The sequence below is a fragment of the Pseudorasbora parva genome, chromosome 2, assembly GCF_024679245.1.
Source record: "Pseudorasbora parva isolate DD20220531a chromosome 2, ASM2467924v1, whole genome shotgun sequence".
Taxonomy (NCBI): domain Eukaryota; kingdom Metazoa; phylum Chordata; class Actinopteri; order Cypriniformes; family Gobionidae; genus Pseudorasbora; species Pseudorasbora parva.
In genome coordinates this window covers 1,626,613-1,647,294 of record NC_090173.1, presented here as the reverse complement: position 1 = coordinate 1,647,294, position 20,682 = coordinate 1,626,613, and the positions used below count along the sequence as shown (strand labels likewise).

General features: G+C 40.7%; 1 protein-coding gene and 2 long non-coding RNA genes across 4 annotated transcripts; 1 reads left to right on the top strand and 2 right to left on the bottom strand.

Moving 5' to 3' along the window:
• Positions 1-1,040: 1,040 nt before the first annotated feature.
• On the bottom strand, positions 1,041-4,442 carry LOC137090510 (essential MCU regulator, mitochondrial-like). Of its 2 annotated transcripts, none has more exons than XM_067454471.1 (3): positions 4,269-4,441; positions 2,506-2,649; positions 1,041-1,294 (listed from the first exon to the last, which is right to left on the bottom strand). In XM_067454471.1, exons 1-2 carry the CDS (start codon positions 4,392-4,394, stop codon positions 2,512-2,514), a joined length of 264 nt encoding a protein of 87 aa, XP_067310572.1. In that variant the 5' UTR covers positions 4,395-4,441; the 3' UTR covers positions 1,041-1,294; positions 2,506-2,511. The 2 variants fall into 2 exon arrangements, with proteins under 2 accessions (XP_067310572.1, XP_067310577.1); XM_067454476.1 differs by lacking the exon at positions 1,041-1,294 and adding an exon at positions 2,254-2,387 and having other exon boundaries at positions 4,269-4,442.
• LOC137090549 (uncharacterized) lies at positions 3,427-10,430 on the top strand. The gene is made up of 4 exons (XR_010907892.1): positions 3,427-3,687; positions 5,320-5,371; positions 10,167-10,229; positions 10,304-10,430. It is a non-coding gene; the product is annotated as an uncharacterized lncRNA (long non-coding RNA).
• Positions 10,431-11,089: 659 nt separating this feature from the next.
• On the bottom strand, positions 11,090-11,668 carry LOC137090576 (uncharacterized). Its single transcript, XR_010907903.1, has 3 exons — positions 11,585-11,668; positions 11,328-11,401; positions 11,090-11,211 (listed from the first exon to the last, which is right to left on the bottom strand). It is a non-coding gene; the product is annotated as an uncharacterized lncRNA (long non-coding RNA).
• Positions 11,669-20,682: the final 9,014 nt, after the last annotated feature.

Sequence of the window (20,682 nt, the reverse complement as noted above, 5' to 3'; positions counted from 1 at the left end):
ACCAGGGCCTATTGCACCAAACTGGGATGAGGGATTACTCAGGGATATCTCGGTGATCCTGGCTCATGTTATCCGCTATTATACAGGTGTGTGTGTGTGTGTGTGTGTGTGTGTGTGTGTGTGTGTGTGTGTTATATCTGGCCATATTATGCTTAGACCGGGGCCTATTGCACCAAACTGGGATGAGGGATTACGCCGGGATATCTCGGTGATCCTGGCTCATGTTATCCGCTAATGTGTGTGTGTGTGTGTGTGTGTGTGCCAGAAGTCTGGTGTTTAAGGCCCCATTCAGATCAGATGTCCCCCAGTAAACGCCAGTCTTGCGTCACTGAGTAAAGGACGGAGGCGAGTGACGTCACCTCAGGTGGACACACTGCGATCCGGTGTTGCCATGTCCGCGGTGTTCATGCGGCGTTGGGCTACTGTAACACCGTTTAGCGCTGCAGTTGGGCGGGTTTTATCTGTGAAGACCTGGCGACCCCGTCGAGCGCTCTCCTCTCCTCTCCGCCTTAAGAGAGAAATGTTCTGCCGACTTTAGAGATGTGTGGAGCAGTGCAGACAGCAGAACATTGAGCAGATGCAGCCACACCCGGAGTCAGCTGTCAGAGGAGTTAGCACGGGATTGGCCCGTTCCTCGCGCATTTACATAGTGTGTTGCGATTGGCCTTTCCCTCTCTCATTTACATAGTGCGTTGTGATTAGCCTGTTTCTCACTCATTTACATAGTGCGTTGTGATTGGCCCGTTCCTCGCTCATTTACATGGTGTGTTGCGATTGGCCTTTCCCTCTCTCATTTACATAGTGCGTTGTGATTGGCCAGTCCCTTGGTGTGTGGTTATATTCATGTGTCAGTTATGGGCAGGTTAAACCGATCTCTTCAAGATGAGTGTTTGAATAACTGCGTGGATTATTGGGAAATGAATGTGCGCATGCGTTATTCTCCCTGATGATGTCCTTTAAATCATGGCATGAGTGTGCTAGTGCTGCTGTAGTTGTGGAACCGCCAAGCGCTGTACTTCTCAGGACTCTGGTCAACGGTCTGAAGAACAGTGTTTATTTGGACAGTCTGTAACATTATAATCATCTTCACTGTCAGCAGGTTCTCATTCAGATTTGAAACATTGAATCGTTCACATTTTACACATATATAATATCATATATCTGTATTATAGATCAGTGCTCAGCGTGTCGTGTGTGAACCGTTCACGGGTGTTACGCAGATGAATGTGACTCCTCCAGGATGAGTGTTAGTGAATCACACACAGATCCAGTGTTAATCCAGGGACTCCAGCACCTGCGGAGACACACACACACACAGATCCAGTGTTAATCCAGGGACTCCAGCACCTGCGGAGACACACACACACACAGATCCAGTGTTAATCCAGGGACTCCAGCACCTGCGGAGACACACACACACACAGATCCAGTGTTAATCCAGGGACTCCAGCACCTGCGGAGACACACACACACACAGATCCAGTGTTAATCCAGGGACTCCAGCACCTGCGGAGACACACACACACACACACACACACACAGATCCAGTGTTAATCCAGGGACTCCAGCACCTGCGGAGACACACACACACACAGATCCAGTGTTAATCCAGGGACTCCAGCACCTGTGGAGACACACACACACAGATCCAGTGTTAATCCAGGGACTCCAGCACCTGCGGAGACACACACACACACACACACACACACACACACAGATCCAGTGTTAATCCAGGGACTCCAGCACCTGCGGAGACACACACACACACACAGATCCAGTGTTAATCCAGGGACTCCAGCACCTGCGGAGACACACACACACACACAGATCCAGTGTTAATCCAGGGACTACAGCACCTGCGGAGACACACACACACACACACACACACAGATCCAGTGTTAATCCAGGGACTCCAGCACCTGCGGAGACACACACACACACACAGATCCAGTGTTAATCCAGGGACTCCAGCACCTGCGGAGACACACACACACACACAGATCCAGTGTTAATCCAGGGACTCCAGCACCTGCGGAGACACACACACACACACACACAGATCCAGTGTTAATCCAGGGACTACAGCACCTGCGGAGACACACACACACACACAGATCCAGTGTTAATCCAGGGACTACAGCACCTGCGGAGACACACACACACACACACACAGATCCAGTGTTAATCCAGGGACTCCAGCACCTGCGGAGACACACACGCACACACACACACAGATCCAGTGTTAATCCAGGGACTACAGCACCTGCGGAGACACACACACACACACACACAGAGATCCAGTGTTAATCCAGGGACTCCAGCACCTGCGGACACACACACACACACACACACACACAGATCCAGTGTTAATCCAGGGACTCCAGCACCTGTGGGTAGACACACACACACACACACACACACACACACACACACACACACACACACACACACGCGCGCGCGAGATGACGTCAGAGCGCACAGGAGGAGGGGCTTGTGATGTCAGACCTGAGCTCAGTCGTCATCATCGTCGTCCTCAGGCACGAATATATCGTGTTCCTCCAGCAGAGCGGCGAAGTTCTTGCTGATCAGAGTCCCGACGTACAGGAACGGGGCCACGACCATCATGATGCGGACCAGGCCGAACGCCGTCTGCACACACACACACACACACTCGAGTTATACATGGGACTGCGTTTCAGAGGGCGGTGGAGACGTCAGTCTACAGGTAACTTACACACACACACTGAGTTTTACATGGTACTGTGCGTTTCAGATATGTAATAAATATGTCCGTAGTGTCCGTGACGTTACCCGTAGGATTCTGAAGAGCCGTTCTGAAGCGTAAAGTAGAGACGAGCCGCCGCCATCTTGGCAACGCGCCATCGCCCAGGTAAGAGAAAATGGGCAAAGAGGCGGGGTGTGGGCGGAGCTTAGGTGACGCAATGACTATAGACGATGGAAAAGTGGCTATCCACCTGTCACTCAAAGTAACCACGCCCTTAATTATGCAGAACTTAAGGCGTTATATAACGTAAACCAATGAGTTAAAATAAATCACCCCCTCACAGTCGTCAGGAAGGGCAAAATTAGCCGTAGAGACCAAACCACAGTTAGTCCCAGACTGTAGACATGCTTTATTCTGCTGTAGAGTTGGGCATTTTAACATGAGGGTCACTGGGATTCTGCTCCTGTGGAGAATGGGCAACACGTTTCTTTTGGGATTTATCCAGATATTAAAGTGTTGCCCATTCTCAATGGGAAAGTGCCCACAGCACGTTGCCATGTTCTCTGAAATAATCATACTTTTTTTAACTTATAATTTTTCTCACAATTTATAAGTCTATTTTGCCCATACCGTTAATTAAAACCTTGATTAGATCCATCAAAACTTAAAATAAATTCTGTCAAAGCATGAATACTGTTTACTGCGCGCGCAGCTGATCTGCTCGCGCGCACGTCTCTGACAGAAAGCCGCGAACTCGGTTTAAAAATATAACGGTCATTTCGTTTCGCTGACTGACTAACATTAGTTCATCGATCTCTTTTAATTGCTTGTAATTCATATACATTCGAGAGTAAAGAGTGTGGTTTCAGAGAGATTCCACACTAACAGAACATTTTAAGTTAATGTTGAAGTAACTGAGGGAAGTGTTTGTTTTCTGACCCAGTGAGAGAACGATGTCTGAGGTAAGAAATGTATGTTTGTCACGTAATTGTCTGAATATGCATATACCCGCATGAAATATACTAGTCATAAGTAAATACTAGCACTACAATTTACTGTAGTGGTTCAAAAACACTAATTTGACGTACTAGTATTTTTTCATGTGGGTTTTAAAAACGGTATATGGCGAAAATCTGTTAATGTGCTACTAATTCTTACATATTGTATAAAATCGATCCATGACGGGTTATATGCTCTGATTGCTCAATTGTAGTATTGACGACCATATAACAGATGATCGACACGATGTGAATTATAACATCATTTTACTGCTATTGAATAACACACACACCCTGACTGACAGGCGCGGTGTGTTTACTGACACACACACACACACACACGCGCGCGTATCCGCGGGTTTTTGTCAGACGAATATCTAGAATATTCTTTTAGTCCGCGCGTTATGATCAGTAATCGCATTGTGTGTGTTTGTTATTGAACCTGTGTGTGTGTGTGTGTGTGTGTGTGTGTGTGTTATTGAACCAATCTGTGTGTGTGTGTGTGTGAGAGAGAGAGAGATCGATTGATCGCGTTACTCACGCACTTTCTTGGGTTTGGGCAGAATGGCACCGCTGGTGGTCCTCACTGCGGTCCGGTGCTGCTGAGTCCGAACCAGACAACCGACCGACCGAGACACGAACCGACGAGCCGACACCGACACGGCCGCCATATCACCGGCGGACGACTGACAGATGTGTGTGTGTGTGTGTGCGCGCGCGCAAATTCACGAGCGCTGAAAAACAGTGCAGGCGCTTTACTCTCAGGTACATTTTGTGTCCAAGTCCATTTTTATTTATTTATTTTTTTGCGTTTCCAAATGGGGATATATATATATATATATATATATATATATATATATATATATATATATATATATATATATATAATAACTTAAAATTAAGAGAGTTTTTGCTTTAAGATAAATAATCTGCCAATGGGGTAAGCGAAATAATCTTAATTCAAACAGAAAACAAGATTATTTTTCTTACCTCATTGGCAGATTATTTATCTTATTTTAAGCAAAAAACTCTTAATTTGAGTTATTTTTTTCCCCAAAACAAGAGAATAATTTTTACTTTTCTAGTAAATGTTTCTTAATGTAAGACTTTTTCGATATTTTGACTAGAAACAAGACGACCATACTAAGTAAGAAGAGCATATTTTGCAGTGATTATATACTTTATATCCCTCTGGAAGAAAGTGCCACACACACACACACACACACACAAGGAATGGGGAATAAGGTTTTTATTTTCAGTGGTTCTGAAGGTGTTAATGTGTCTCAGATTAATGCCATGTCTTCAGTGAAAGCGAGTAGGCGATTAAAGCTACATGTGAAATATTCAAACGGTTTAAATATCGCCAGTCATTCTGAAAGTCACGATGGCTTTCTGTATGACTGATTTTTTTCACTTAAATCACTAATCAGTTATTTCGATTAGACACTAAAACACAAATGTTGATTTTGGTTTTGATTTTGACGCGCAATGGTTTCTTTTTTGATCACCTGTTCCCCGATTTACAATACAAAAAAAAAGTGCAAACTTTTTTATCAAATAAGTGACTTTTGCATTATGTCTAACATTATTACACAGCAAATTAACCCAATCAGAAGACGGAGCAGTTTCTGAGACTGACTTTATTCAGGTAAGCTTTGCAGTAAAACTCTTTCCCAGTAAATCCAGCAGTGCAAACACATGAGGGAAGAGAGAGCTGCATTCATGGCATCGGCATTTTATTAGTATTTTCCTGTAAATATCCCGTATTTTACCGTTCTTTCCCGCCGTCCTCCCGTATTAGTATTTTCCTGTAAATATCCCGTATTTTACCGTTCTTTCCCACCATTCTCCCGTATTAGTATTTTCCTGTAAATATCCCGTATTTTACCGTTCTTTCCCACCGTCCTCCCCTATTAGTATTTTCCTGTAAATATCCCGTATTTTACCATTCTTTCCCGCCGTCCTCCCCTATTAGTATTTTCCTGTGAATATCCCATATTTTACCATTCTTTCCCGCCGTCCTCCCGTATTAGTATTTTCCTGTAAATATCCCGTATTTTACCGTTCTTTCCCGCCGTCCTCCCCTATTAGTATTTTCCTGTGAATATCCCATATTTTACCATTCTTTCCCGCCGTCCTCCCGTATTAGTATTTTCCTGTAAATATCCCGTATTTTACCGTTCTTTCCCGCCATCCTCCAGTATTAGTATTTTCCTGTAAATATCCCGTATTTTACCGTTCTTTCCCACCATTCTCCCGTATTAGTATTTTCCTGTAAATATCCCGTATTTTCCCGTTCTTTCCCGCCGTCCTCCCGTATTAGTATTTTCCTGTGAATATCCCGTATTTTACCGTTCTTTCCCACCGTCCTCCCGTATTAGTATTTTCCTGTGAATATACCGTATTTTACCGTTCTTTCCCGCCGTCCTCCCGTATTAGTATTTTCCTGTGAATATCCCGTATTTTACCGTTCTTTCCCGCCATCCTCCCGTATTAGTATTTTCCTGTAAATATCCCGTATTTTACCGTTCTTTCCCGCCGTCCTCCAGTATTAGTATTTTCCTGTAAATATCCCGTATTTTACCATTCTTTCCCGCCGTCCTCCCCTATTAGTATTTTCCTGTAAATATCCCGTATTTTACCGTTCTTTCCCGCCGTCCTCCCGTATTAGTATTTTCCTGTGAATATACCGTATTTTACCGTTCTTTCCCGCCGTCCTCCCGTATTAGTATTTTCCTGTAAATATCCCGTATTTTACCGTTCTTTCCCGCCGTCCTCCCGTATTAGTATTTTCCTGTGAATATCCTGTATTTTACCGTTCTTTCCCACCGTCCTCCCCTATTAGTATTTTCCTGTGAATATCCCGTATTTTACCGTTCTTTCCCGCCATCCTCCCGTATTAGTATTTTCCTGTAAATATCCCGTATTTTACCGTTCTTTCCCGCCGTCCTCCAGTATTAGTATTTTCCTGTAAATATCCCGTATTTTACCATTCTTTCCCGCCGTCCTCCCCTATTAGTATTTTCCTGTAAATATCCCGTATTTTACCGTTCTTTCCCGCCGTCCTCCCGTATTAGTATTTTCCTGTGAATATACCGTATTTTACCGTTCTTTCCCGCCGTCCTCCCGTATTAGTATTTTCCTGTGAATATCCCGTATTTTACCGTTCTTTCCCGCCGTCCTCCCGTATTAGTATTTTCCTGTAAATATCCCGTATTTTACCGTTCTTTCCCGCCGTCCTCCCGTATTAGTATTTTCCTGTGAATATCCTGTATTTTACCGTTCTTTCCCACCGACCTCCCGTATTAGTATTCTCCTGTAAATATCCCGTATTTTACCGTTCTTTCCCGCCGTCCTCCCGTATTAGTATTTTCCTGTGAATATCCTGTATTTTACCGTTCTTTCCCACCGACCTCCCGTATTAGTATTCTCCTGTAAATATCCCGTATTTTACCGTTCTTTCCCGCCGTCCTCCCGTATTAGTATTTTCCTGTAAATATCCCGTATTTTACCGTTCTTTCCCACCGTCCTCCCATATTAGTATTCTCCTGTAAATATCCCGTATTTTACTACACAGGGAAAAAACCAAAACAAAACAGACGGATGATGGACGTAACGATAGAGACGTAATGCACTCCTGCCAATAAACCCAAACCCTCGTGTAAATACCGTGATCAATGTGACAGCGAATGTAATTTTCTGAAGAGGAGCAGATGGGGGACAGTCATGCGTTTGGTAAGTTTTGTAACTGCGGCTTCAGCATCTCACATCCGCATCATGTGCGACAGCGGAAGATCTTTTAAAGTCTTTTAACCACTTATAATGACAATGTAAAGAACACAAGTAATTGCTCACTAAACATGCTCTGCTCTTGACTAAATAACTTCAGTACCTTTAATAAGGACTAATCTATATACTATATATATATATATAATAAATATAAATACTACAGTTATTGGAGCTATTGGAACTAGACTCGCTTCTGTGTATTGGGCTGTGTTTTGACAAATCATATAAATCATACAAATCTAATTCATGCAATAAAATGTAATTGAGTTGGTCCAACTCAATTTTATCAAGTACAGATTAAATTATATCATTATACTTATAACATGACTTTTTTGAACGGCTTTTAGCAGATAGCTATACTAATTTAGCTATACTAATGTCAAGAGTTATACTTGCCTTAAATTTTCATTTTAGCCCCGTTTCCACCACAGGAACTTTACCCAGGAACTAGGAACTTTGGGTGGTACTTCGTGTGTTTAGACCGCAGGAACCAGGGTAAAATTGAAGTTCCGGGTAAATATTTCCCCCTCCAAACGGCCCTGCTCGCGAGGTAGTACTTTTTCAAAGTTCAGGAACTTTCGAGGGCGGGACTTGGGCGCTGAACATGCTGATTGGTTGAGCTCACGCAGTTCAACCGGCATTTTTAAAAGTCTTTTGCGAGGTTCGTTCTGCGCAAGGGGGTAATCTAGCGCTCGGAAAGCGTTCCACCCCTAGGGGCTGCCATTGCTAACCAAGCCATCACCTGCTGTTAGCATCCCATTGACTCCCATTCATTTTTGAGTCACTTTGACAGTGAATAACTTTACATCTGAGACGTTTAAAGACTCCATTTGTCCATTGTTTATTTCTAAAGAAACACGACAATGTATAAAAGGCTCCATTACCTTGTATCTTACACTATCGCCCCGCAGAAGCTGTTTTTGTAAAAATAGGCTAACGATTGCGTCATAACCAACGCGACTCTGTCGCACAGTTGAGAAATTACCGTATAGACCTGAGGAGACGCTCCCAGACAATCTTTTACTGTCTATGAGGCAGTCGGGGGGACGTGGAGACATGTCCTGGAGACTAGTCTGATAAAGTCAAGGGGGAAGAATGGGGAGAAGCCCATAGTGAGCCAAAAGCAACGGGAGAAAATATTTAAACAACGTGATTCAGATTTTGCTTTCCACATCTACTAGAAGACTCACAGCTGTCAGACAGGAGGCTCACGTCACATCTACGTCGTCAAGCTCAGTCTGAGCCGGCGCAGTTCGCTCAGCCATCAGGAAGTGAGTGCCCCTAGGTTGACTTCATTATTTCGCCGTAGACGTCAATGGGGTCGCTGTGTCCATTTCTTTTACTGTCTATGGTTCTGCGTTCAGTAAATATCAGTCTTGCTCTCTGTCTGGTGGCGCGCGGTCGTCTCAGCCATCTCACGTTCAATGTCCGTAATAGCTGATAATAATATACATTGTCATTTTAAATCTAGCTTTACAAGCTTTCTGAATATGCTGCTGAATCTGCATATTAGTGCTCTTTTCTGTCGTTGTTAATTACCTCTTTAGTAAACCTATACATAACCAGCAAAAGCAGCACAGCTTGAATCTCTTCCATACTCGTTATTCATTTTTTTTTCACCATGTAAACGACCTGACCGATTACTTTTAAGTGTGTGTCCTTACATGACGTGACGGCGCGCGCCGCGCTCATGTTGACAAGAGAGGAAAGTACATTTTTCTGAGGGGTAAACTTTTTATTTCGTAAGTTATGAAGATAATGTTGGAGTAATGACACAGCGTATATTGCCCCGGGCAGTTTTTACTTTAACTGCGCCTGACAGAATTTTTTTTTTCTGAGATGATTATTACACTTTACAACAAATAGCTATAAATAATACTGTATTAGTCCTGGTGGCCGTTAAGAGTTGCTATGGCTTCAGTTAACACACTCCAGCTGCTGGAGAAAACAGCGTTGACCTTTTTGGTGCGGCAGACAAACTGCATGTGACAAAATGATTGCGATTGAAAGTCATCACATGTAAACACCAGATCGGTTTAGATAACGTCTCATGTAAACAGTTCACTAAATCTTTCAATCGGTACACTTAAAAATGATTACATGTCCTTCACTGATTTGGAGGAGCAGTCGCGCGCAGTCCTACATCACCGGACTAATTTGCCTAATCTTCTCGGAACTTTATCGCGGTCGAAACGCAGACAGCTGCAGGTCTGGGGGGGAGAAAAGTTCCTGTAAAAAAGTTCCTGGTACAAATTGTTCCGGGTAATTTTGGTGGAAACGGGGCTTAAGTTTGATGATGAAAGTTTGATAGCATAAATGTGAAGTATAGCTCACTGAGTGCCCACAGGCACCATATTCAGCATGATGATAACCACAGAATTCAGCATTACAGAAACGCCTCTAAATGTCCAACATAACTCAACACTAAACACTAACATTAACTTACAACATCTTTCCCTTTACAGAAAACCACAAAATAACACTTTAATCCCTAAATTTACTCTCATAATTTAGTCATATTCAAAGAAATGTGCCGTAGCAAATGTGAAAAAGTGGAGATCACTCATCAATGCACCTTTTTCACATATGGGTGAATGTTTATTCTAATAAAACCCTTAATTTATTCAATGCTCTTATAACACAATCCATAACAGGACATCCCAAAAGCCCTGAAGATGGAGACTGCTCCGTAACAAGGACTCAAGACCAGGATGAAGGTATAAATGTAAAAGGTTTATTAATACCAGCAGGAGGAAAAAGCGATAAGCTTGTAATTGAGATGGAATGGCAGTGTTTGTGGTAGATGGACGAGGAGGCTGTGGATGGTGGTGATCTAGGGAGATCAATAAACCAAGCAGAAGGAAGCCGGCCAGCATTCACAGAGGACCAGGAAGACCAGGAGTAATGAGGAATCCACAGCAGGTTAGGAATCATCAGGAGACTCAGGTAAGGGAATCTTTAGGGGAGATTACGGATGGTTGAAAGGCCTTGAATTCCTCCAATCAGAGACGACCTAGAGTGATGATGACACTCACTCTGCACATGCTCAGTTAGTTCCCTTCATTTTGTTTTCAAAAAGGAGCCACATTTGAAAGTTCCTGACGCAGTTATTCACAAAAGGTTGTTTTGAGGTTAAAAAAATAAAAAATACTTTTGTTTCTGATGCACTTTTTTGGATGATGTTACATGTTGAGGTGTGCTATTCAATTATTTTCTTTCATTATAATTTATATATTTCATAAAAGCACTTAAATACATTGTTTCAGAAGTCCATAGACTGAAGTTTATAATAAATTGGTTATTCTAGTGTAAATGTTTTTTAATCTATTGCTAAAAATTGCAAAAAGTGTTACAACTGTCCCTGGTCTCCCCTACTCATGAACGAGACCAGACTATGAGGAATATAAAATGACAATGATAAAAAGTGATTGATTATAAATGATGATTAAAAATAAATGGAAGAAAACAGAAATAAAGCACAACTTTAAAGACTGCAGGAATGAATATGAACCGAATCTCCCTCCATCCTGTCGCGGTTCACAGTGACGTTTAGCCCTGAGTTTGAGTAAATCATGACCTGAGTTGATTCAAACTGATCATCCTTTGGACAAGGAGTCGTTTAACTGTTCAGATTCAGATTGATTCAGTGAACCAGGAGCATCAGATCTGAGCTTCATCTGGACAGCAGATTCAGGATCCCTGAGAGAAACACATTCAGATTCATTCACAGAGTCTGAACTGAAACTTAAAACATCATCCGTCTGATTCACAAATGATCATGTGATTCAGTCAAACTCACTCCCAGTCTTTCTTACTCTGAGTTTGATTCACTCTCCTGTTTTCTGAGTCATCACACGGAAAGATTCGTGCCACAGCCCTCGAAACACAACTGAAAACAGATTGAATCTGATCATTTAAATAATATTATATTCAAAGTATTGACAAGAACTTTAATTTAGGCCACTGATTTTATCATTAAATATTACTATGTCAGATATGCCAGAGGAGCAAATCTTATAATGTTAGTCTCATAATTTAGTTTCCATGACACAAATGAAGACTTGTGACTCACCTGAAGATCTTTTTACGCAGCATGAAACACATCAAGAGCAGAAGAACAATAATGATGAAGAAAAGAGCAAAAATCCACCACTGATTGAAATCAGCTGATCAACACAAACAACAACACAACACAATCAGCAGATCTCTAATGATAAAACAAATAATGATAAATATCAGACAATATGAGCCTGTTCACACTGAAACTGGATTGAGTCTGAATCAGATCTGAATCAGTGTTTTATTAGTGAATTAGACACTCGTTTATCAGCTGAAACTGGATTGAGTCTGAATCTGATCTGAATCAGTGTTTTATTAGTGAATTAGACACTCGTTTATCAGCTGAAACTGGATTGAGTCTGAATCAGATCTGAATCAGTGTTTTATTAGTGAATTAGACACTCGTTTATCAGCTGAAACTGGAATGAGTCTGAATCAGATCTGAATCTGTGTTTTATTAGTGAATTAGACACTCGTTTATCAGCTGAAACTGGATTGAGTCTGAATCAGATCTGAATCAGTGTTTTATTAGTGAATTAGACACTCGTTTATCAGCTGAAACTGGATTGAGTCTGAATCAGATCTGAAGTGTTTTATTAGTGAATTAGACACTCGTTTATCAGCTGAAACTGGATTGAGTCTGAATCAGATCTGAATCAGTGTTTTATTAGTGAATTGGACACTCGATTATCAGCTGAAACTGGATTGAGTCTGAATCAGATCTGAATCAGTGTTTTATTAGTGAAATGGACACTCGTTTATCAGCTAAAACTGGATTGAGTCTGAATCAGATCTGAATCAGTGTTTTATTAGTGAATTAGACACTCGTTTATCAGCTGAAACTGGATTGAGTCTGAATCAGCTCTGAATCAGTGTTTTATTAGTGATTTAGGCACTCGTTCATCAGCTGAAACTGGATTGAGTCTGAATCTGATCTGAATCAGTGTTTTATTAGTGATTTAGGCACTCGTTTATCAGCTGAAACTGGATTGAGTCTGAATCTGATCTGAATCAGTGTTTTATTAGTGAATTAGACACTCGTTTATCAGCTGAAACTGGATAGTCTGAATCAGATCTGAATCAGTGTTTTATTAGTGAATTAGACACTCGTTTATCAACTGAAACTGGACAGAGTCTGAATCAGATCTGAATCAGTGTTTTATTAGTGAATTAGACACTCGTTTATCAGCTGAAACTGGACTGAGTCTGAATCAGATCTGAATCAGTGTTTTATTAGTGAATTAGACACTCATTTATCAGCTGAAACTGGACAGAGTCTGAATCAGATCTGAATCAGTGTTTTATTAGTGATTTAGGCACTCGTTTATCAGCTGAAACTGGATTGAGTCTGAATCTGATCTGAATCAGTGTTTTATTAGTGAATTAGACACTCGTTTATCAGCTGAAACTGGATTGAGTCTGAATCAGATCTGAATCAGTAGTTTATTAGTGAATTAGGGACTCGTTTATCAGCTGAAACTGGATTGAGTCTGAATCCGATCTGAATCAGTGTTTTATTAGTGAATTAGACACTCGTTTATCAGCTGAAACTGGATTGAGTCTGAATCAGATCTGAATCAGTGTTTTATTAGTGAATTAGACACTCGTTTATCAGCTGAAACTGGATTGAGTCTGAATCAGATCTGAATCAGTGTTTTATTAGTGAATTAGACACTCGTTTATCAGCTGAAACTGGATTGAGTCTGAATCAGATCTGAATCAGTGTTTTATTAGTGAATTAGACACTCGTTTATCAGCTGAAACTGGATTGAGTCTGAATCAGATCTGAATCAGTGTTTTATTAGTGAATTAGACACTCGTTTATCAGCTGAAACTGGATTGAGTCTGAATCAGATCTGAATCAGTGTTTTATTAGTGAATTAGACACTCGTTTATCAGCTGAAACTGGATTGAGTCTGAATCAGATCTGAATCAGTGTTTTATTAGTGAATTAGACACTCGTTTATCAGCTGAAACTGGATTGAGTCTGAATCAGATCTGAATCAGTGTTTTATTAGTGAATTAGACACTCGATTATCAGCTGAAACTGGATTGAGTCTGAATCAGATCTGAATCAGTGTTTTATTAGTGAAATGGACACTCGTTTATCAGCTGAAACTGGATTGAGTCTGAATCAGATCTGAATCAGTGTTTTATTAGTGAATTAGACACTCGTTTATCAGCTGAAACTGGATTGAGTCTGAATCAGATCTGAATCAGTGTTTTATTAGTGATTTAGGCACTCGTTTATCAGCTGAAACTGGATTGAGTCTGAATCTGATCTGAATCAGTGTTTTATTAGTGATTTAGGCACTCGTTTATCAGCTGAAACTGGATTGAGTCTGAATCTGATCTGAATCAGTGTTTTATTAGTGAATTAGACACTCGTTTATCAGCTGAAACTGGACAGTCTGAATCAGATCTGAATCAGTGTTTTATTAGTGAATTAGACACTCGTTTATCAGCTGAAACTGGATTGAGTCTGAATCTGATCTGAATCAGTGTTTTATTAGTGATTTAGGCACTCGTTTATCAGCTGAAACTGGATTGAGTCTGAATCAGATCTGAATCAGTGTTTTATTAGTGAATTAGACACTCGTTTATCAGCTGAAACTGGATTGAGTCTGAATCAGATCTGAATCAGTGTTTTATTAGTGAATTAGACACTCGTTTATCAGCTGAAACTGGATTGAGTCTGAATCAGATCTGAATCAGTGTTTTATTAGTGAATTAGACACTCGTTTATCAGCTGAAACTGGATTGAGTCTGAATCAGATCTGAATCAGTGTTTTATTAGTGAATTACGGCCGTTTCACACCGCAAGCGTGAGCGGCGCGTGAGCAGCGCGTATTTTTTTCGGCGCCCATGTTAATCAATGAGTGCATTCACACCGGGAGCAGGAGCAGCACGTGAGCGTCAAGCAGGAGCGTCGCGTGAGCAGCAGTGAAGCGGGGGTTTCGGCTGCGAGCCTATTTTTGCTGCGCTGCTGACGCTTCTGACGCTCAATTAAAGTGAAAGCACACTTTTAACGGACAAAATAAATGTGATTTCACACAAAAAGTGCCTAAAATGCACGCAGGAAGCACGTGTAGTGTATTTGAACAAAAACTGGAGTATGTCAGAGAAGAACACGAAGAATAAAAATATCTGTGGAAGATTTTAGCAATTTAAACTTGTTTTGATAATTCAGTTTGGGTGAAAGTATGGTTATGATTATAAAAAATAAAGTAAACTAGCCAGAAAATGAAACAAACTTTCGTTTAGTTTAGTATTTAATATTCAGACAGGTAAAGGCTCTCGGTCTGCAGCTGCAGTCACGGTGCAAAGTGAAAGCACACTTTTGATGGACAAAATAAATATAATACCACAAAAGCGCTCAAAATGCAGAAAAAGAAAACGAAGAATAAAAATCATCTGTAGAAGATTTACCCATTTAAATTTGTTTTAATTATTCAGTTTGGGTGAAAGTATTATAAAAAGTAAAGTGCACTAGCCAGAAAATATAATAATTTATTTTAGTTTAGTATTTAATACTCAGACAGGTATAGGCTCTATCATTGTGGGAGCCGCTGCTGTGACGCTGCACCAACGCTTCCAGTGTGAATACACTCGCGCGTCTGCAGCTGCAGTCACGGTGTAGTTACGCTGAAGTGCTGCTCACGCGCTGCTCACGCTTGCGGTGTGAAACAGGCGTTAGACACTCGTTTATCAGCTGAAACTGGATTGAGTCTGAATCAGATCTGAATCAGTGTTTTATTAGTGAATTAGACACTCGTTTATCAGCTGAAACTGGATTGAGTCTGAATCAGATCTGAATCAGTAGTTTATTAGTGAATTAGGGACTCGTTTATCAGCTGAAACTGGATTGAGTCTGAATCCGATCTGAATCAGTGTTTTATTAGTGAATTAGACACTCGTTTATCAGCTGAAACTGGATTGAGTCTGAATCAGATCTGAATCAGTGTTTTATTAGTGAATTAGACACTCGTTTATCAGCTGAAACTGGATTGAGTCTGAATCAGATCTGAATCAGTGTTTTATTAGTGAATTAGACACTCGTTTATCAGCTGAAACTGGATTGAGTCTGAATCAGATCTGAATCAGTGTTTTATTAGTGAATTAGACACTCGTTTATCAGCTGAAACTGGATTGAGTCTGAATCAGATCTGAATCAGTGTTTTATTAGTGAATTAGACACTCGTTTATCAGCTGAAACTGGATTGAGTCTGAATCAGATCTGAATCAGTGTTTTATTAGTGAATTAGACACTCGTTTATCAGCTGAAACTGGATTGAGTCTGAATCAGATCTGAATCAGTGTTTTATTAGTGAATTAGACACTCGTTTATCAGCTGAAACTGGATTGAGTCTGAATCAGATCTGAATCAGTGTTTTATTAGTGAATTAGACACTCGATTATCAGCTGAAACTGGATTGAGTCTGAATCAGATCTGAATCAGTGTTTTATTAGTGAAATGGACACTCGTTTATCAGCTGAAACTGGATTGAGTCTGAATCAGATCTGAATCAGTGTTTTATTAGTGAATTAGACACTCGTTTATCAGCTGAAACTGGATTGAGTCTGAATCAGATCTGAATCAGTGTTTTATTAGTGATTTAGGCACTCGTTTATCAGCTGAAACTGGATTGAGTCTGAATCTGATCTGAATCAGTGTTTTATTAGTGATTTAGGCACTCGTTTATCAGCTGAAACTGGATTGAGTCTGAATCTGATCTGAATCAGTGTTTTATTAGTGAATTAGACACTCGTTTATCAGCTGAAACTGGACAGTCTGAATCAGATCTGAATCAGTGTTTTATTAGTGAATTAGACACTCGTTTATCAGCTGAAACTGGATTGAGTCTGAATCTGATCTGAATCAGTGTTTTATTAGTGATTTAGGCACTCGTTTATCAGCTGAAACTGGATTGAGTCTGAATCAGATCTGAATCAGTGTTTTATTAGTGAATTAGACACTCGTTTATCAGCTGAAACTGGATTGAGTCTGAATCAGATCTGAATCAGTGTTTTATTAGTGAATTAGACACTCGTTTATCAGCTGAAACTGGATTGAGTCTGAATCAGATCTGAATCAGTGTTTTATTAGTGAATTAGACACTCGTTTATCAGCTGAAACTGGATTGAGTCTGAATCAGATCTGAATCAGTGTTTTATTAGTGAATTACGGCCGTTTCACACCGCAAGCGTGAGCGGCGCGTGAGCAGCGCGTATTTTTTTCGGCGCCCATGTTAATCAATGAGTGCATTCACACCGGGAGCAGGAGCAGCACGTGAGCGTCAAGCAGGAGCGTCGCGTGAGCAGCAGTGAAGCGGGGGTTTCGGCTGCGAGCCTATTTTTGCTGCGCTGCTGACGCTTCTGACGCTCAATTAAAGTGAAAGCACACTTTTAACGGACAAAATAAATGTGATTTCACACAAAAAGTGCCTAAAATGCACGCAGGAAGCACGTGTAGTGTATTTGAACAAAAACTGGAGTATGTCAGAGAAGAACACGAAGAATAAAAATATCTGTGGAAGATTTTAGCAATTTAAACTTGTTTTGATAATTCAGTTTGGGTGAAAGTATGGTTATGATTATAAAAAATAAAGTAAACTAGCCAGAAAATGAAACAAACTTTCGTTTAGTTTAGTATTTAATATTCAGACAGGTAAAGGCTCTCGGTCTGCAGCTGCAGTCACGGTGCAAAGTGAAAGCACACTTTTGATGGACAAAATAAATATAATACCACAAAAGCGCTCAAAATGCAGAAAAAGAAAACGAAGAATAAAAATCATCTGTAGAAGATTTACCCATTTAAATTTGTTTTAATTATTCAGTTTGGGTGAAAGTATTATAAAAAGTAAAGTGCACTAGCCAGAAAATATAATAATTTATTTTAGTTTAGTATTTAATACTCAGACAGGTATAGGCTCTATCATTGTGGGAGCCGCTGCTGTGACGCTGCACCAACGCTTCCAGTGTGAATACACTCGCGCGTCTGCAGCTGCAGTCACGGTGTAGTTACGCTGAAGTGCTGCTCACGCGCTGCTCACGCTTGCGGTGTGAAACAGGCGTTAGACACTCGTTTATCAGCTGAAACTGGATTGAGTCTGAATCAGATCTGAATCAGTGTTTTATTAGTGAATTAGACACTCGTTTATCAGCTGAAACTGGATTGAGTCTGAATCAGTGTTTTATTAATGAATTAGACACTCGTTTATCCGCTGAAACTGGATCGAGTCTGAATCAGATCTGAATCAGTGTGTTATTAGTGAATTAGACACTCGTTTATCAGCTGAAACTGGATTGAGTCTGAATCAGATCTGAATCAGTGTTTTATTAGTGAATTAGACACTCGTTTATCAGCTGAAACTGGATTGAGTCTGAATCAGATCTGAATCAGTGTTTTATTAGTGAATTAGACACTCGTTTATCAGCTGAAACTGGATTGAGTCTGAATCTGATCTGAATCAGTGTTTTATTAATGAATTAGACACTCGTTTATCAGCTGAAACTGGATTGAGTCTGAATCAGATCTGAATCAGTGTTTTATTAATGAATTAGACACTCGTTTATCAGCTGAAACTGGATTGAGTCTGAATCAGATCTGAATCAGTGTTTTATTAATGAATTAGACACTCGTTTATAAGCTGAAACTGGATTGAGTCTGAATCAGATCTGAATCAGTGTTTTATTAATGAATTAGACACTCGTTTATCAGCTGAAACTGGATTGAGTCTGAATCAGATCTGAATCAGTGTTTTATTAGTGAATTAGACACTCGTTTATCAGCTGAAACTGGATTGAGTCTGAATCAGATCTGAATCAGTGTTTTATTAATGAATTAGACACTCGTTTATAAGCTGAAACTGGATTGAGTCTGAATCAGATCTGAATCAGTGTTTTATTAATGAATTAGACACTCGTTTATCAGCTGAAACTGGATTGAGTCTGAATCAGTGTTTTATTAATGAATTAGACACTCGTTTATCAGCTGAAACTGGATTGAGTCTGAATCAGATCTGAATTGGTGTGTTATTAGTGAATTAGACACTCGTTTATCAGCTGAAACTGGATTGAGTCTGAATCAGATCTGAATTGGTGTGTTATTAGTGAATTAGACACTCGTTTATCAGCTGAACTCACCTGAGTTTCGAGTCGCTGCAGTTTCATTCCTCACTGAAAAACACATTGACAATCATCAGAAGAGAAAGTTCAACAGAGTTTGATCTGAATCAGGATCTGAATCAGACTGATGTGTTTGACTGAAGTGTCTCACCTCTGAACAGTGTCTCGAATCTGAACTGAAATGAAAGAGTGAAGCATTAGAGCAGCATTAGAGCAGAGTTTATTCTGACAGCTTTATTATCTTTACAGGTGAGAACATTATCATTTCTTCTGTCTACAAATGAGAACAGATTAAAGTAATGTTAAGGAGAAATCATTTACTCCTGAAGTATCGCAGATGATCTCATGACGAAGCTCATCAACGCAGAGAGAAGTGACGAGACGATCAGATGAGACGGAAATAACAGGAGCAATCAGAGTTCCAGGATCTGATGGATCTGCTAACAGACGCCTGTCCTGAACAAACACAAGAGAATCAGATTGAGTGTGTGTGTGTGTAATGATCAGATGAGACGGAAATAACAGGAGCAATCAGAGTTCCAGGATCTGATGATCGTGTGTGTGTGTGTGTGTGTGTGTGTGTGTGTGTGTGTGTAATGGTCACCTCTGAATACCAGCTCTGCTCACAGTCAGTGTGTGTGTGGTTCAGCTGAATCTTGTACTCAAACCCCACCGCGTTCTCGATCTCTGCACACGTTTTGTTTGTTATGTCCATGATTCAGATCTAAAAACAGAAATGAAATCCAGAATTAAATATTTGACTAAATAGGCCTTCAATAAATTCACAATCAAGATCCGTCGCACTGTCAGCTCTGTTTATGAAATATTCGCTCATTTTCCTCTGTCCTCATATTCTAAAGCCGCCTTTCCACTGCACACGACAAACGACCGCCGTCGGACCGGAAGTCATTAATTTCCAATGGAGAGTCGTACAGGGATTGCGTGGGGTGCCGACCATATGCGAATGCGGAATTTACGGATCCGATTTGAGCTTCGGATGCGTTCAAATATTTGAACTTGAGCGACTACACCGTATGCGACACGCCGACCGGATGTGATGTATTTCAAAGTTGTCCAATCAAATCAGTGTGCGTGCAAGTTGAGAATTATTAATATTTTTGTTTATCAGGTTTTATTTTGTTTTACAACCTTTTTAAAAATGCATAATAGATTAATATTAAAATATAACAGTGTTATTTAGTGCTGATATTAGATAGGTCAGCGGCTGCTGTCTGGCTCTTGTGTACGATCGCTGCGCCGCTCGTGTGTGTGTGTGTGTGTGTGTGTGTGTGTGTGTGTGTGTGTGTGTGTCTGTGTCTGTGAGAGTGAGTCACAGTTCACCTTAGTAGTTTAACTTATGTGATCTAGTTTACTAGTTTGAGGCGGCTGGTCCGGTCCTATGGCTGTTGGAAGAATGAACAGATCAGAGAATAAATAAAAAACATTTAAAAGACGCAGTGTGTCGTCATGTTTTTGTCTACCGTATATGAAAAGGTTGCGATATGATTCTAGAGAAGTATACAAATGAGACCGCAAGATCTCTCCCATGTTGCCGTGTACGATCATAATAACATTTCCGTGCGACTGCCACTAGGGGGCAAACTCCGACAGTCGTGTCCGAATGTCGTGTGCAGTGGAAAGGCGGCTTAACAGTGCTATCTGTTTTCCAGTTATGATGTGTGTGAAGTTATGAGTCGCCACTAATCGGCGATAGCAGGGCAGCGTTTATCAGATCAAACTCAGCTCTGCCCGTCCCGTTATGAATACTGCATTCATCATAAATATCGCGTGTTGCTGTAAATAAATAAAGTTCTGTGATCTGTTCCCCAGCAAACACAGTACGTTGTGACAACGTCGTCAGTTAGTCGTCATTTGGTCAGCGTGACATTACTTTATGACAACGTTGTGAGGACGTTGTGGTAAAGTTACATTTTTAAAAAATTTGGCTAACGTTCCAGAAACGTTGTGGGAACGTCCTCTAAA

What these genes read in the sequence shown, in the direction of transcription:
- LOC137090510 (XM_067454476.1), bottom strand. Translation starts at nt 4,394, where the DNA reads ATGGCGGCCGTGTCGGTGTCGGCTCGTCGGTTCGTGTCTCGGTCGGTC. An exon ending in TTCTGCCCAAACCCAAGAAA is followed by an intron (nt 2,650 to 4,268) that starts GTGCGTGAGTAA and finishes GTGTGTGTGCAG; the next exon opens with ACGGCGTTCGGCCTGGTCCG.